Source organism: Boleophthalmus pectinirostris, unplaced genomic scaffold (genome assembly GCF_026225935.1).
Source record: "Boleophthalmus pectinirostris isolate CB_2022bp ecotype Guang Dong unplaced genomic scaffold, ASM2622593v1 HiC_scaffold_8, whole genome shotgun sequence".
Taxonomy (NCBI): domain Eukaryota; kingdom Metazoa; phylum Chordata; class Actinopteri; order Gobiiformes; family Gobiidae; genus Boleophthalmus; species Boleophthalmus pectinirostris.
Genome location: NW_026571515.1, coordinates 24,729,509 through 24,743,475, shown reverse-complemented (window position 1 = coordinate 24,743,475; position 13,967 = coordinate 24,729,509). Strand labels below are relative to the sequence as shown.

General features: G+C 38.3%; 3 protein-coding genes across 5 annotated transcripts; all 3 read left to right on the top strand.

Annotated features, from left to right (window-relative positions):
* Positions 1-52: 52 nt before the first annotated feature.
* On the top strand, positions 53-4,364 carry usp21 (ubiquitin specific peptidase 21). The gene is made up of 11 exons (XM_055165844.1): positions 53-962; positions 1,426-1,482; positions 1,571-1,688; positions 1,762-1,876; positions 1,950-2,066; positions 2,138-2,202; positions 2,439-2,626; positions 2,900-2,980; positions 3,067-3,172; positions 3,458-3,572; positions 3,657-4,364. Exons 1-11 carry the CDS (start codon positions 807-809, stop codon positions 3,748-3,750), a joined length of 1,212 nt encoding a protein of 403 aa, XP_055021819.1. The 5' UTR covers positions 53-806; the 3' UTR covers positions 3,751-4,364.
* Positions 4,365-4,530: 166 nt separating this feature from the next.
* LOC110164894 (rho-related GTP-binding protein RhoA-A-like) lies at positions 4,531-7,348 on the top strand. The gene is made up of 5 exons (XM_020930031.2): positions 4,531-4,669; positions 5,165-5,320; positions 5,519-5,639; positions 5,733-5,863; positions 5,960-7,348. Exons 2-5 carry the CDS (start codon positions 5,165-5,167, stop codon positions 6,131-6,133), a joined length of 582 nt encoding a protein of 193 aa, XP_020785690.1. The 5' UTR covers positions 4,531-4,669; the 3' UTR covers positions 6,134-7,348.
* A 235-nt stretch (positions 7,349-7,583) lies between these two features.
* rbm10 (RNA binding motif protein 10) lies at positions 7,584-13,926 on the top strand. Of its 3 annotated transcripts, none has more exons than XM_020929594.2 (23): positions 7,584-7,740; positions 8,026-8,097; positions 8,169-8,292; positions 8,365-8,556; positions 8,636-8,779; positions 8,887-8,956; positions 9,507-9,580; positions 10,183-10,269; positions 10,346-10,406; positions 10,479-10,640; positions 10,718-10,878; positions 10,979-11,076; positions 11,237-11,324; positions 11,410-11,557; positions 11,649-11,728; positions 11,800-11,872; positions 12,054-12,145; positions 12,221-12,370; positions 12,503-12,664; positions 12,744-12,800; positions 12,873-13,067; positions 13,168-13,206; positions 13,281-13,926. In XM_020929594.2, the coding sequence occupies exons 2-23, from the start codon at positions 8,081-8,083 to the stop codon at positions 13,344-13,346; spliced, it is 2,340 nt and encodes a 779-aa protein (XP_020785253.1). In that variant the 5' UTR covers positions 7,584-7,740; positions 8,026-8,080; the 3' UTR covers positions 13,347-13,926. The 3 variants fall into 3 exon arrangements, with proteins under 3 accessions (XP_020785253.1, XP_055021811.1, XP_055021810.1); XM_055165835.1 differs by lacking the exon at positions 7,584-7,740 and adding an exon at positions 7,748-7,920; XM_055165836.1 differs by lacking the exon at positions 8,026-8,097 and having other exon boundaries at positions 7,602-7,740.
* The last annotated feature ends 41 nt before the right edge of the window (positions 13,927-13,967 follow it).

Below are 13,967 nucleotides of genomic sequence, written 5' to 3'. Positions count from 1 at the left end.
TCCCCTTGTCTTTGCCTGTCCCGTCCTGACACCGGTGACAGGGCACAGCGCAGAGGTAGACTTTCAGAGCCGGCCCACAGGAACACACTCTGAAACTGAACACTGGGCCTTATGCATTTTTAACAGCTCAGCAGGTGAAGGGAACAGTCCGCTTGGGACAGTTTGTTCAAAGATAGAGTGACCAAATGATCAGGTGAGTCTGCATCACTCTTTATCAAATGTAAATATGTGGGAAATTGTTTATTTGCACGACATTTTTGACTAGAAATATATTCTAAAGCAAGTGGAGGGCATTTAGGGGCTTCAGCATTCAGATGGCCTGTGCATGTAGGATGAAGACAATCCATGCCAACTGTGAGATTGTACAGAGGTTATACTTGTTTATTTCTGAATATTAAAAGATAACAAAGCACTCAATTCTAATTGCACTGCCTAAGTTCTGGGTCCTAATTGCCCTTCTAAAGATTGTTTAATGTAAGGCTTTATTGAGGTCTGTGAAGTAATAGTCATTATTTATGCACTTACTATGCTATAAGAACACTTCAGTCAGTATTATTCAGCACATGACTACATATGTCTTTTTAAATTTCTTTAAAGGTCGTCTTTATGATCCTGTATATTAGGCTCCTGAACACTAGCTAAGTTTCATCATCAACAAAACCATTTTCAAGAAGAATCTTCCTCACAGCATCCTGATCATCTTTGACTCTCAGGACCTACACCTGTCTCAAGTTTCAAAGCAGTCACCTAGACTACTACAACTACTATGTTGTACTGGTCTGCCATAGATTGGTAGACTTTAGATAATGCCAGGATCCAGTGGAGTCAATGTAGAGCCTTCTTGTGAGGCCTTGTGTCGGACTTTGGTGTCCCAGAACGGGTTACGGCAAGAGACAGCAGACATATCTCAGTCAGTCCTCTATACTTCACTCATGGGACTACTACTTGTGGCCGACACAGAGGTAAACCTACACAAATGATAACTTTTTTAGTAAAACATTGATGAGTAGAGTACCTCACACGTGTTTCAGCACATGTCAGCACTCTTGGTTTCTAATAGGATGAGTGCATGGGACTGACCTCCTTTTAGCCTCTCCGTCTATGTTAATGACATAAGATGCTAAATCTGGTGTAGCACCACCATACACACCCTGAAGGTGGAGCTAATACAGAAAGATAAACATAGAAAAGAATCAAAAATTGTACCCCAAGGTTATAAAGTACTAAATAAAATACTAATGTTTTTCTGTCATATTTTATCCTCACAATCATATCTTATGATCTTTTTTTATTTACTATTCTGACAGAGGAAGCAAATTGGTTTTTACAAATATTACACTGCACACACACACACACACACACACATATATATATATAAACAACTAATTATGTTGTTACAAATATGTAAAATTGTAATCTCTCTAGAAAGACCCGCTCACTTTGGGAAGTGGCAGAGTTGGTTTGAGAAATATTGGAAACACGGTGAGTATTTACCAGGACAGGACACCAATTTGACATACATTTTATATCTACTCATTGTCATAATTGTGTTATTTTTTTTTTTAAATAGTGCTTCTTGAATGCCATTGTCCAGTGTCTGTCTCACACACATGGACTTCGAGACTACTGTCTTCTCAAGTCCTACAGACATGAGAAGTTTAGCAAAGAGGATGCTAAATTAATGGAAGGTATGAATAACATGCAATATTTTTAAGACCTTATCTTTTATCTTTTCCTCATATTTTGCTTTTTTTCCTTCAGCTTTTGCCAAAGTTCTCTCTGGTCTTTGGGATGTAAATAGTGATGGCAGGGTGGTAAACCCAAAACAGTTTTATAATGTTTTTAAAGATGCAGTGCCTTACTTCAGCGGATACAGGTGACATTTATAGCCTTTCAGTGCATTTCTTATGTACCTGTATTTTAAATTAATCACATTCTATTAATTGTAGTCAACAAGATGCTCAGGAGTTTCTCAGGTTCCTTCTGGATAAGTTGCACACAGAAATCAACCGCCGGATGTATGTTCGACGAGTTAAAGAGCCAGAGCAGAAATATGCCAGATTCAGGTACAAGTGTGAAAAATGTATTGGTATTTTGTACTAAGATCTTCCTACTCCTCATCATGTCTCATTCAAAGACTCTCTGAAGAGGCAGCCTCCATGTGGAAAAGGCACTTGGAGAGAGATGACAGCCGGATAGTTGGTGAGTTAATGACAGTATTAATCAGTTGCCAATCGATACATTGCAGAATTAATATATTTATTCAGTGAATGTTTATCTGTCTGGTACTATGTGTTACAATTGTCACAGTTTGCGTTTACACACCTCAATGTTTATTCATTCATACTGACTAGGAACATAGCTATTTCATATCTGAAGACGAACTGTTTTGTTCTATGCATAATTGTTGTTTTTATTTTCCATGTATTCATTCAAAGATCTGTTTGCGGGACAGCTGCGTAGCTCCCTGCACTGTTCCGTTTGTTCCCACTACTCCAACACGTTTGACGTCTTCTGTGACCTGTCTCTGCCCATTCCCAAGAGGAGCTCCGGAGGTGAGGTGACCCTGAAAGAGTGCCTAGATCTCTTCTCACAAGAGGAGAGACTGGATAAGGAGAACTCACCAGTAAGTTTACTTAATGTTGCACAATGTTGGTGTAGATGGTTGTGAGCTCAGAGATGTAACTAAAACAAAATGCATAATTCATAAGTATTATAGTGCTTAATTATTATAACAATTATTATAACAATCACCTAGATGCTTGGTAATCGGCATGCTAGAGGTAAATGGACTGTCATGGTTATCCTTAATGAAGGAAATTTGTAATGTATTTCAAATGAGCCACAAGGACAATTTTCCCCATTTCTTATTGTTCCAATAATTTTTTTTTTTTTTCAGATGTGTGAAAGATGCAACAGACGCACAGAAAGTACAAAGAGGTTGTCTATTCAAAGGTTTCCTCAAGTCATTGTAATCCATATCCTTTGTCTAATTAAAGAACAGCCCATAAGTCTGCAGTCTGTTTTAGTATCGTATATTATTGTCCTTAACATGCTGGATCAGATTTGAATCGTTTCACGACATCACGGTGGAGTATCAGTAAAAGCACAGTGCAGGTGTCCTTCCCCCTCACAAACCTGGATCTGGGACCCTATGGACCAGTGGATGCAGGTAACTACAGTGGCACTTTTCAGTTCTCATGTCATTACTGATATATCCTAATGATTGTTCAACGTAATTATGATGTAAAAGTGCATATGATGTAATCACTCACAGAGAGTTGTAGCAAAGACATGTCTTACAGTCTGTAAAAGTCCAGTATTGTATCATTTTGATTGCTAATCTTTGATCTTGATATAATTATTATGCATTTTCCCCATAGTCCTAATATTCAAATACATTATGAATTTAACATGTATTTTCAGATTTTTGGCTGAACTTCATTTTCTCCTTTAGGTCCAGTTCTATATAATTTATATGCAATCTGTAACCATTCTGGCACTGTCAACATGGGTCACTACACAGCTTGTTGTTTAGATGAAAATGGATGGTGTTTCTACAATGATTCCAGGTAAACGCTGTCATTTCTTCAGTTCCCTGTAAATGGAGATAGCAAAGCACTAATACCCTGATATGATTTTCCCTCCCATTTCAGTGTGACTCAAATTTCAGAGAACCAACTGCAGACTAATCAAGCCTATGTGTTATTCTACAAGCGCAGCAACAGCCCCATTGCTATCAAGAAATAGGCCAAAAAGACTGGCTGAGGAAAGCAGCCAATCAGAGCCATTGTGCGTCTGTGACCATAGAAACAAACCTGAATACCCTCACTGTAATTCCTGAGCCTGAGAAATGATGAGGGAAACTTACCTCAACTGAACTAACAGCACAGTGCAGGAATGAGCCTTGTGTATAGTACAGGACTGGAGTCTGCTCTGTGTTGTGGGTGATAAAATGACAGCAGCGTAACAGGAGAGGAGAGATGCACTTGAGGTTCCAGCTGAGGTCTTGTATTGCTGACCTGTCTAAAATAGACTAACTGATCAAAATTTTGAATATTTCTTAATTATCTGTAGGTGCATTGCAGCATGTTTTATATAGGCCTATATGCTTGTAACTTTAAGAATGCATTAATATTTGTTTGTTTTTATTTTCCCATCTGTTATATTCTCATAGATCTGGTTCATTTTTTCTGTTCATTTTTTTTTTTAATCAAAAGATGTTTTTTCAGTTGTCTGAACTTAAACGAAAAATAAATAAATAAAAACATCGTTTGTACATGTGAAAAATCCCTCAGTCGTCCAGGTAGAATCCATGACAAAGGAGATAAATCAGTTTGTCGACTAGACAAAAGTTTGTTTAGTCGAATCCAAGCTGCTTCTTCAGTTCAGTTCAGAACTGCAACTGAATAAATTGATTTCTCTTCTTTGCCATAGTTTGTACATCATTTTGTGTGAAATTGCTACAGCATCTTACTTTTTTTAATTTAGGCCTTATTCATCATGCCCTCTCTGAAACATGCACATTATAATAATTTGTCAAATGAACCATAGACGGTCTATGAAACGAACACATCTTCAACTGACGTAGCCACGCACGCGTACGTACGGTAGGAGGAGCTTGAAAGTCGTTCAGGAAGAAGAGAAAGGCGGCGGCGGACATATCACGGTAATCATGGAGAAAAAACTTTTAAAGCTGTTAAACCTGTATATTTTTGGAACAATACTATCATCCAAATGATGTTTTAGTATTATGCTCAAGTAATTCCATAAAAATATTAGCAAATGATAGAAATAAAGTTGTTTACTGAAGTAAACCTACCCGAGAGTAGCTTTTTGGCTAGCTGGTTTGACAGGCCCCGGAGACCATAGCACAGCTCTTAGAGTTTTACAGCACACACATGTAATGCTGCTGTTTGAGCGCATTGTAGGTGTAGCCTCTGTCCTCTAGCCCTATTGTTGTGTATGACAAGTATACAATATTATAATAATGCTTACGATATAGCCTAAAACTAAATGTCCACTATCCTGTTCTTCTCTCAGCATCGTGTTTGAGGTGGAGCAGGGCATTTATATGCTCCAAAGTTATTCTGAATTACTCGAATTACGTTCCCCACTGTCTTTATTTGTACTATAACTTCAGCATTGTATGTCTTTGTTCTAGATGGCTGCCATCAGGAAGAAATTAGTAATAGTTGGAGATGGAGCATGTGGCAAGACCTGTTTGCTTATAGTCTTCAGTAAAGACCAGTTCCCTGAGGTCTACGTCCCCACTGTGTTTGAGAACTATGTGGCAGACATCGAAGTAGATGGGAAACAGGTAACATATTGCATCCACAATCCACATTGCTCATTTGGTCATAGGCTTACATCTATGTTTATTTAATGTACAAGTAATACTTTCTTGTTGTAAAATTGTGATACTGGCACTCATAGTGACCTCATAGCCCAGAACTATTGAGCTATCAGTGTTGTTACTAAAGATGTTCCTAAAATGCATGCCTCTTGTTATTTATAGGTGGAGTTAGCTTTGTGGGATACAGCTGGTCAAGAGGACTATGACAGATTGAGACCACTCTCCTATCCTGACACAGATGTCATTCTGATGTGCTTCTCTGTTGACAGCCCTGACAGTTTAGGTAGTACACCATACCACCATATGTTAAACAAAATACATGTTAAATTTAAGAGTGTTGCCATTTTGTAAACATTATAACTCTTTAATTTGTCAGAAAATATTCCAGAGAAGTGGACCCCTGAGGTAAAACATTTTTGTCCAAACGTTCCAATTATTCTTGTGGGTAACAAAAAAGATCTGCGTAATGATGAACATACCAGGCGAGAGCTTGCCAAAATGAAACAGGTACTTTTTCTTTTTTTCTTTTTTTTTACATTGGTATAACTTCTTCTGATATATTATTATAATTATGTTTAATCAACTTTTCCCATATTTATTTAGGAGCCAGTCAAACTGGAGGATGGCAGAGAGATGGCCACCCGCATTGGTGCTCATGGTTACCAGGAGTGTTCCGCCAAAACCAAAGAAGGCGTCAGGGAAGTCTTTGAATTGGCAACTAGAGCAGCCCTTGTGTCTAAGAAACGCAACAAGAAGAATGCCTGCAATCTGTTATAAGGAGAAGATGGGACTGCTCTCAAGCACAAACACAAGGACAACCTAAAGTTTATGATGTTTTGAGGAGAACCCTGCCCAATCTCTTATCACCCAGTTAACCTCAGAATGTTCATGCAGGTTTTAAATGATTTAATAAGCTTATACATCATGGCTTATAATAGATTGATAAAAGTAGATTTTGTGCCAATTTGCATCTACCAAAACTTGTAGATCTCTGCGTATGTGACACAAGTTGGTAGTGGGTGATTAGAAGTTGTTATAAATAAGGGTTTATGTGTGCCATGATGGGAATGAAGATTAACGGTCCTCACCAGGCCAAGACAATGGGGACCTAAATAACAGAAAAAAGGGGGTTTAATAACTCAATAAGTGTATCTTACACAATGTCGCCTATATGTAGTGCCTTGAGTGCAGTGTCAGAAAGTTAACGTTAGGGACTCATGATTACAAGTGGGGTATTTTTTCACTTCAGTGTCTATGAAAGTTATACGAGTGCTTTCTCCTTATTATTGACTTGGCTCCCACAGGTCCATGTTCTGACTCAGGCGCAGTACAGGGGTGTCCCTAAAGTGGATTGTATGACATGTTTCTTCCCATGTTTAAATAATTGCATATACTTACAATAGGCGAGTGGGTGTTGTATGATTGTTTTCTCTGGTGCAGGTCAGCATGCAGTGAATGTGAGGTGATATTTTGTGTGTATTAACAAATTGTCCATGTTCGGTATGCATGGAAAGCCTTTGGCACTCCCTGTGTTCATCCCAAAGTTACCCAAATGGCCCAGTTTGAGGTCATGGCTTTACAGTTTCCTCAGTGATGAACATATACTTTACTGAATGGCCAGCGGCACAGACAGGTTTATGAGATTTGAGGACCTTTTGAGCATACAAGTGATTGGTTGTGTAAATGTGTAAGACCATAAGTGATGTAGTTGATGAATATTCCTTTTAATTTAGGCATATCTTATAATTCTGTATGGAATGTCTTACAAGGCCTTGTAAGGACATGTTTATGTGTTTCAAGTCTGCCTTTTATTCTACTTTCCATTGCCCCTTTAAACTGTAATTGTGTAATTATCACTTTATATGGTTGATGTTTCTAATCTTAGTATAATTTAATCATTTTAACTAATCCTGCTGTTATGATAATTTTGTGTCTTCTAAATGATTACATGTAACCTTAATAGCCTATTAAACATTGCTAATTAAACATCAAGTTTTGAGTGAAAGTATATATGAAATGGGTATCCTGTTTTGTGTGACGAAAGTGCAGTTGGTACCGTGGTTGGGGTGACTTGGTTGAACTGTGGCTTTTCTTGGGTTTAGATTATTTCTATCTACCTCTCCCTCTTTCAAATAAAGTCAAAATAATACAAGTTTAATCAAAATCTCACACATACAGCCATGCTAACTCAACATATAGCAATGTTATAACCACGCAAAACTACCAATGAGATCAAGGATCAAGAAGTATCAGTCCAGCCCACTCTGAAATGTCATGCCGCTGTGGCCATTTTCCACTTTAACAAGAAAAAGAAAACAGTGTTTAGTTCGGACTCATGAATACAGCACCCGGACCATGTCTTGTACATGTAAAATGTGACAGTGGTGAGTGGTGCTGATCTTGTGTTAACTTATAGTTAAGATTACATCTGTAGACATAAAGTAGCTGAGGGTTAGCCGAGTTTGCATAGCCTATGCTACTTAGCTTCCCTGCTAATACCGCTTTTCTACTGCCTCAGAGGTTGAGATGCATGTGCTTTATCGCTGTTTTGTTAATATGTCCAGGTACAACATGCTACTGTCACAAGTGTCGTTAAAATCCATTCTGCAACTTTCCCATGCATGCTATGTACTTGTGCACATGTAGTATCTGGTACTATGTTGTTACAGAGTAATTACGTTGACTGACACATGACGCATACATAGTCCAAATCGGGTCCACAATATGGACTCTGAGCGAAGGTAAACCAAGCGTTATAATGGAAAAAGAAACATTCGTCAAGGTACTTGACAGTCTTTGTCCGTGTCTCCAGAGGAGGGCGTGGTGATCGAGCGGGACGCTATGGAAATGCACCCAGAATTCACTTACTAGACCAAGACTACAGAAACTGTGGACAAGAAGATGAAGAACCCGGGTTTGACAGCATGGCTATAGAGGTCAGATTTTTGAGCTTTACGAGGCATAGACCAACTGTTGATGTGTGCAACTTCTCACAAGGTTGTTTACAGGAGTTGACAGAGTTTCAGCCAGACCTTCGCATTTCAATAAAACAAGATGGGGTAACATCAGACAAGACATTTGAGCATCCTTGCATTGACAATGACAATGAAATCTTGAGCCATGTAACCAAACAGGTCCTTTATAGTGCAGAAAAGCAATGTGGGGGTGACAGGTTCCCTCTCAGCGGTGAAAAGCTAAAGGTTAGACATATTCACATATGCTCATCATGTGAATATTAATGAACCAAATTTGAACTAATGTGTATAACTAAATCTGCAGAGTGTCCCAGGTGAGGTAGAAGAGTATTGCACTTCCTTGGATGAACCGAGGGATCAGGACTATCGCACAGATTTTGACTACAACCAGAAACCTAGCCACATTGTAATGCTTCGTATGCTCCCACCTAATGCTACCACCATAGAGGTAAGTGTGGTCACAGCGGTCTTTTTAAAAGCACTGTATTTTTGAGAGTAAAATTTACTTTTTATATCAATAATGCTGGTGATGTGTATGTTTTTGTCTATTCATAGATCCAAGCACATTTACAGGAACAGGGGATTCAGCCAAAAGAGGTCCGCCTCATGAGAAACAAGACATCAGGTGAGACTTGGTCTTCTTTCCCTCCATGTATCAATATACTATTGATACTAAGGTGCAGGCTCACATGCCTCTGGACAATAGATGCAGCAGTAACGTTTTTTTTTTATTTTTTTCATTGGTTAAATTTGTATTTTCTGAAATATCTTGATGATGAATACTGAATACTATCAGAGAAGGGAAATTATTGTTTTATATTTTAAACTAAAAGTTTACAATAGCTGCTTAAGTTGTAATAGTTTTTATGTTTATAGATTTTGTGTGCTTCATTCAAAGACTGTTAACGTCCCCATACTCAGAATGGAGTGAGGTGGTTTCTTTTTTTCCCCCTTTCCATGACCCTGTTGAAATTCATGGCATTGCATCCTCAGACTCTTCACAGTTTCTAAGTTGGAGGTGGTTTCATATTCATAAAAGGAGCAGAGGATGTGATGCTATGTCTAATAAGCGCTGACACAGGGTCATGATCCCAGGCTGTACCAGAGGCACTAACTGCACTGCGTTGTTGTTATGTTGTTGTCATTTGGTGACCATGGCGCTGGGCGGTGTCCAGGTCAGAGCCGAGGATTCGCCTTCGTCGAGTTTAATCTCATACAGGAGGCCACCCGCTGGATGGAGACCAACCAGGTCACTCTCATACTCAGACACTCACATATAGTAAGCCTAACCTACATATGAGATACAAGGCAAAACATTGCTCTGAGAAGTGAGGTAGGTAGTGCCATCTAGTTTAATAGAGATCATCTTTCATTGAGTAATGCCTAGTCCAAACTGACACAATAAGCACTCCATCAAAGTTAAATAACAGACAAAATGCATTTTTTTAAAAGTGCACTATTTTAGTCTCTGGCGACTTGAGGAGCTAAGGACTTGACTGATAGCACAATGTGCTTCTTGGTGAATCTTCAATTTTTGCGTCACCAATAAATTCCTTTTATGATTTTATGTTCCTCATTGTGGCAAATGGAGTCTTTCCAAAAGGGGGTCTCACACACCTTTAAAAAATTGCTGTTCTTTATGATAAACACATAATTTCAGTATGAAAGAAGCTGAAAGCTGATGGAAGAAGTTCTATTGATTGTGGTTTCCTAATTTTATGTCGACTTCACAGCTCTATTCCTTCTCTCTCACTCTGTCATCTTTTCTGAGATGAGGTCTCTCTCGCCTTTTCAGTTGAATTTAAACTTGTAATTAATGTTATGCTTTTCTTCTGTTGCTTGTTCTTGCAGGGAGTGCTGTTGATACTGGGCCAGAGAGTGTCCATGCACTACAGTGATCCGAAGCCACGTGCCAACGAAGATTGGCTTTGCAACAAGGTCCTGTCTATTGTCTAATGTTTTTATTATTAAACGTGTTTATTCAGGTTATTAACATTTGGATTTGATCTGACAGTGTGGTGTACAAAACTTTAAACGGAGGGAGAAGTGCTTCAAATGCTGTGCTCCCAAAGCAGGTGTTTAATAATTGTCTCAGCTCTATATTCTATTTTGATGCTGCAGTATAAGAGTGGGTCACATTATTGCAGAGGCGGAGTTGAAGCTGCCCCAGTTACAGCAGGACTTGGTTGGTGGACTGCACAATAGTAGGGTCCAGGGATTGCTGCCCTTGCCTGTACATTACCAGAACTCAGGCCTTTCTGTTGCTCAAGGGCAAGCTGCACAGCAGCAGACAGATACTGCCAATGACAGTAAGAAAATATAATATGTTCTGAAGTTCATATTTTATTCCTATAAGGTCCTTAACAATCATTCTGTGTTTCCCCAGCATTGATCCTCCGAAACCTTGGACCACATACTTCAGTTGATGGAATCTTGTTAGCTTTATCTCCTTTTGCGACTCTTTCAGCTTCTAATGTGCGTTTGATCAAGGATAAGCACACCAATCTCAACAGAGGCTTTGCCTTCCTACAACTGTCAACTATAGTGGTAAGAAGTATAGTATATAGTATAGTGGTAATTTTACCTCTAATGGCAAATTGTACATATAAACATAAAAATAATGGTGCACATCTATTTTTCTATTTAGGAGGCTTCTCAGTTACTGCAAATTCTACAGACTCAACTACCATCTCTTTCAATTGATGGCAAGACTATTGTGGTGGAGTTTGCCAAAGGGTCCAAACGGTAAAAACATATTCCATAACTTTCTATTCAGTATCACAGTTCTATAATATACTGCTATGCCGCTTGCTAAAAAAATATTTGTAAGTTGTTCACTAGCGGTCTCAAATTTAATAGTATATATAATAGGCTATAGTTTATACATGATCTTTTTGTGTTTTAGTGATGTTTTCCAATCGGATGGCAGCAAAGTGAGTGCTGCAACCGTGGCTAGTACAGCTATAGCTGCTGCACAGTGGGCTGTGACACAAGTACGTTCCATTTAAAACTCAAAATAATTTTGCTAGAGTTAAACTGTACACTTCACTTGATAATGTATTTGCTATTTCTTTTCAGACTGCTCAAACAGTTCCTGGTGGTAGTTCAAGTGGAGTGGTGTTTCAACAGGCTGCAGCAGTGACATATAACCAGGAAGCATTCAGTGGGTCAGATAGCATTACTGGATCTACTGCCCTGCCCACCAAAACACCAGGAGACTACACAGGTTGGTAATGTAATATGTTATAGATGTCATGTAATAGCAATTTTATTTATTCTGGCTATATTGTTTGTGTTTATTCTTTCTTAATTCTTAGAAACTGTGAGCCCAGAGGGACAACAGCCTTTTAATCACACGCAGGGCACTCCCATCTCAGCAGCCACCACACCAACCCAGGTTTTGTCTGAATTCAGCTCAATTGATGCTTTTTGTAATTTGTAATTATTGCATTTTTTATTTGTTTAAAGTGTGAGATTGTGGGGACAACAGTTTCAATTCAGCCGGCTATTCCTGGAACTGAACATGAGCTTAAACAATACCGTGAGGGTCACTCTTTAATACTAAAATTACAACTTATGTACAACACCAAGGCTGTTCATTAACATTAGCCTTGTGGTACCTAATGTTAAAAGAAAAGAACTGTATGTAACAAATATGTACCGGCATTAGTATGGTTATGGCTATAGCCCTTTCTGATCATATGCTTTATTGTTTAAAACAGCTGTCCCAAACATGTCAACCTACCAGTATGATGAGAGCTCTGGGTACTATTATGATCCTCTCACAGGACTATACTATGATCCAAATTCACAGGTAAATTTGCTTAAAGCAACTAATAATATAAACTTAATTAATATTTTTTCTGATGTGACATTTGTACTTTTTTAGTATTATTACAATCCTCACACTCAGCAATATATGTACTGGGATGGAGAAAAGCACTCATACATTCCTGCAGATGGCCAGTCAAAGATTGGGAATGCTGACACAGAGTCAAAGGATAAAAAGGAAAAAAATAAGAGTAAAACTGCACAACAGGTAGTCTATGCACAAAAGTTGTTCATTGAAATATATTGTAATATAAACAGGCTCTCCTCTATTAAGTCTGGGTATGAAACAAAAATATGCACTATTGTTTGAATTTGAATATTTGTATATTTACTTTTTTAGATAGCTAAAGATATGGAACGCTGGGCCAAAAGTCTGAACAGACACAAGGAGAACATGCGCTTATCGTCTGGCACTCTGGGCCCGGGGCAAACAAGAGGCCGCTCAGAGGACTTCAGGGAGTCTGCTAGTGCTGATGCTGGGTATGCTGTTCTGGAGAAGAAGGTACATGGAGCAGAAGTGGTCGCTTGCATTTAACAACAGTTCTGCAAATGAAATTATCTCTTTTCTATGATTCCTGCAGGGGGCACTGTTAGAACGTCTTCAAATAAATCTGGATCAGATGAGGCAAACAGCTGCAGTGAGGACTTGGACTTTTTCATATAAATTAATGACTTATTAATGTTTACTGTTATTATAATGTTTTTTTTAGAGTTCACCTGTTCAACAACTGGGTCTTGTGCCAGCCTACAATGGAGATGCTGACAGTGATGAAGAAGGAGGATCCAAAGACGAGAGAGAAGGTAAAATGACTGACTGGTCTAAATTGGCATGTTTACTTTGTCGAAGGCAGTTTCCAAGCAAGGAGGCCCTCATCAGGCACCAGCAGCTCTCTGAACTTCATAAGGTAAGGTTTATTTGCAAGTAAGATGTGTTTGTCTGTCTTCTGCATATGAAAAATACAACAACGGTAAAAGAGTAAATTTTCACTTGTTTTTTTTCTTCAGCAAAACCTGGAACAAATACAGTTCAATCTTGGCAAAGAAGTAAGCAACAATTTTCTCTAGTGAAAACATTTTGAAAACATTACTCTAATTACTCTTGTTGCAATGCTTTATAGACATCGACAGATGGATTTCAACCTCCTGACTTTAAGAAGAGAAAGATTATATCAAGTGTTCATTAGTGAAGGGAGCTGGAGCCCATTCTGGTGCTTGAGTCATGAAATGAAATGAGAACTAAGGGCATGTTGTGGGCCATATGCAAGTGGATTAAATCCCCACCACTACGTTTTCCTGCACATGACTTTGCAGTTTAACTCAAAGGAACAAATATTACTTACTGTAACATGTTTAGATACCTCAATAATTTCAGTTTGCTAGAACATTTCTTGCAGCAGTGTGCACATTGTTTTTTCTTCCTCAGTTGCTTTTCGGAGCATTTATTGTCAATATAGCAAAATGTAACTTTATCTAACCTTAATTTTTATACAGTTTGTTTCTATGCACAGTGGTGTTAGATTTTGTGTGATGACATATCAACATTCTTTCAGTGAATGATATGCATTCTGTAAAAAAAAAAAAAAACAAAAAAAAAAACAAAAACATGCATTTGTAACTGGATCCTCTAGGAATTAACTAAGATTCGTGCGCATATAGAAATAAAGATGAAAGCAAAAAAGCTAGGCCTAATAAAAATGTAATTGTTGTGGATTCTCCCTGGGTTGTCTCTTAAATATCATGTAATAAAATACACTAAAATTGCAAGTTTTTCAAATGTGTCTTCTCAAATAAAACATCCTCTCTCC

Bases quoted from the DNA above. Each gene is read 5' to 3' on its own strand.
- usp21 (XM_055165844.1), top strand. From the start codon at position 807: ATGCCAGGATCCAGTGGAGTCAATGTAGAGCCTTCTTGTGAGGCCTTG. The intron at 1,483-1,570 runs GTGAGTATTTAC...TTTTTTAAATAG, and splicing joins TGAGAAATATTGGAAACACG to TGCTTCTTGAATGCCATTGT. The intron at 2,067-2,137 runs GTACAAGTGTGA...TCTCATTCAAAG, and splicing joins CAGAAATATGCCAGATTCAG to ACTCTCTGAAGAGGCAGCCT.
- LOC110164894 (XM_020930031.2), top strand. From the start codon at position 5,165: ATGGCTGCCATCAGGAAGAAATTAGTAATAGTTGGAGATGGAGCATGT. The intron at 5,321-5,518 runs GTAACATATTGC...TGTTATTTATAG, and splicing joins TCGAAGTAGATGGGAAACAG to GTGGAGTTAGCTTTGTGGGA. The intron at 5,864-5,959 runs GTACTTTTTCTT...ATATTTATTTAG, and splicing joins AGCTTGCCAAAATGAAACAG to GAGCCAGTCAAACTGGAGGA.
- rbm10 (XM_020929594.2), top strand. The intron at 8,957-9,506 runs GTGAGACTTGGT...GGCGGTGTCCAG, and splicing joins CATGAGAAACAAGACATCAG to GTCAGAGCCGAGGATTCGCC. The intron at 12,665-12,743 runs GTACATGGAGCA...TGATTCCTGCAG, and splicing joins ATGCTGTTCTGGAGAAGAAG to GGGGCACTGTTAGAACGTCT.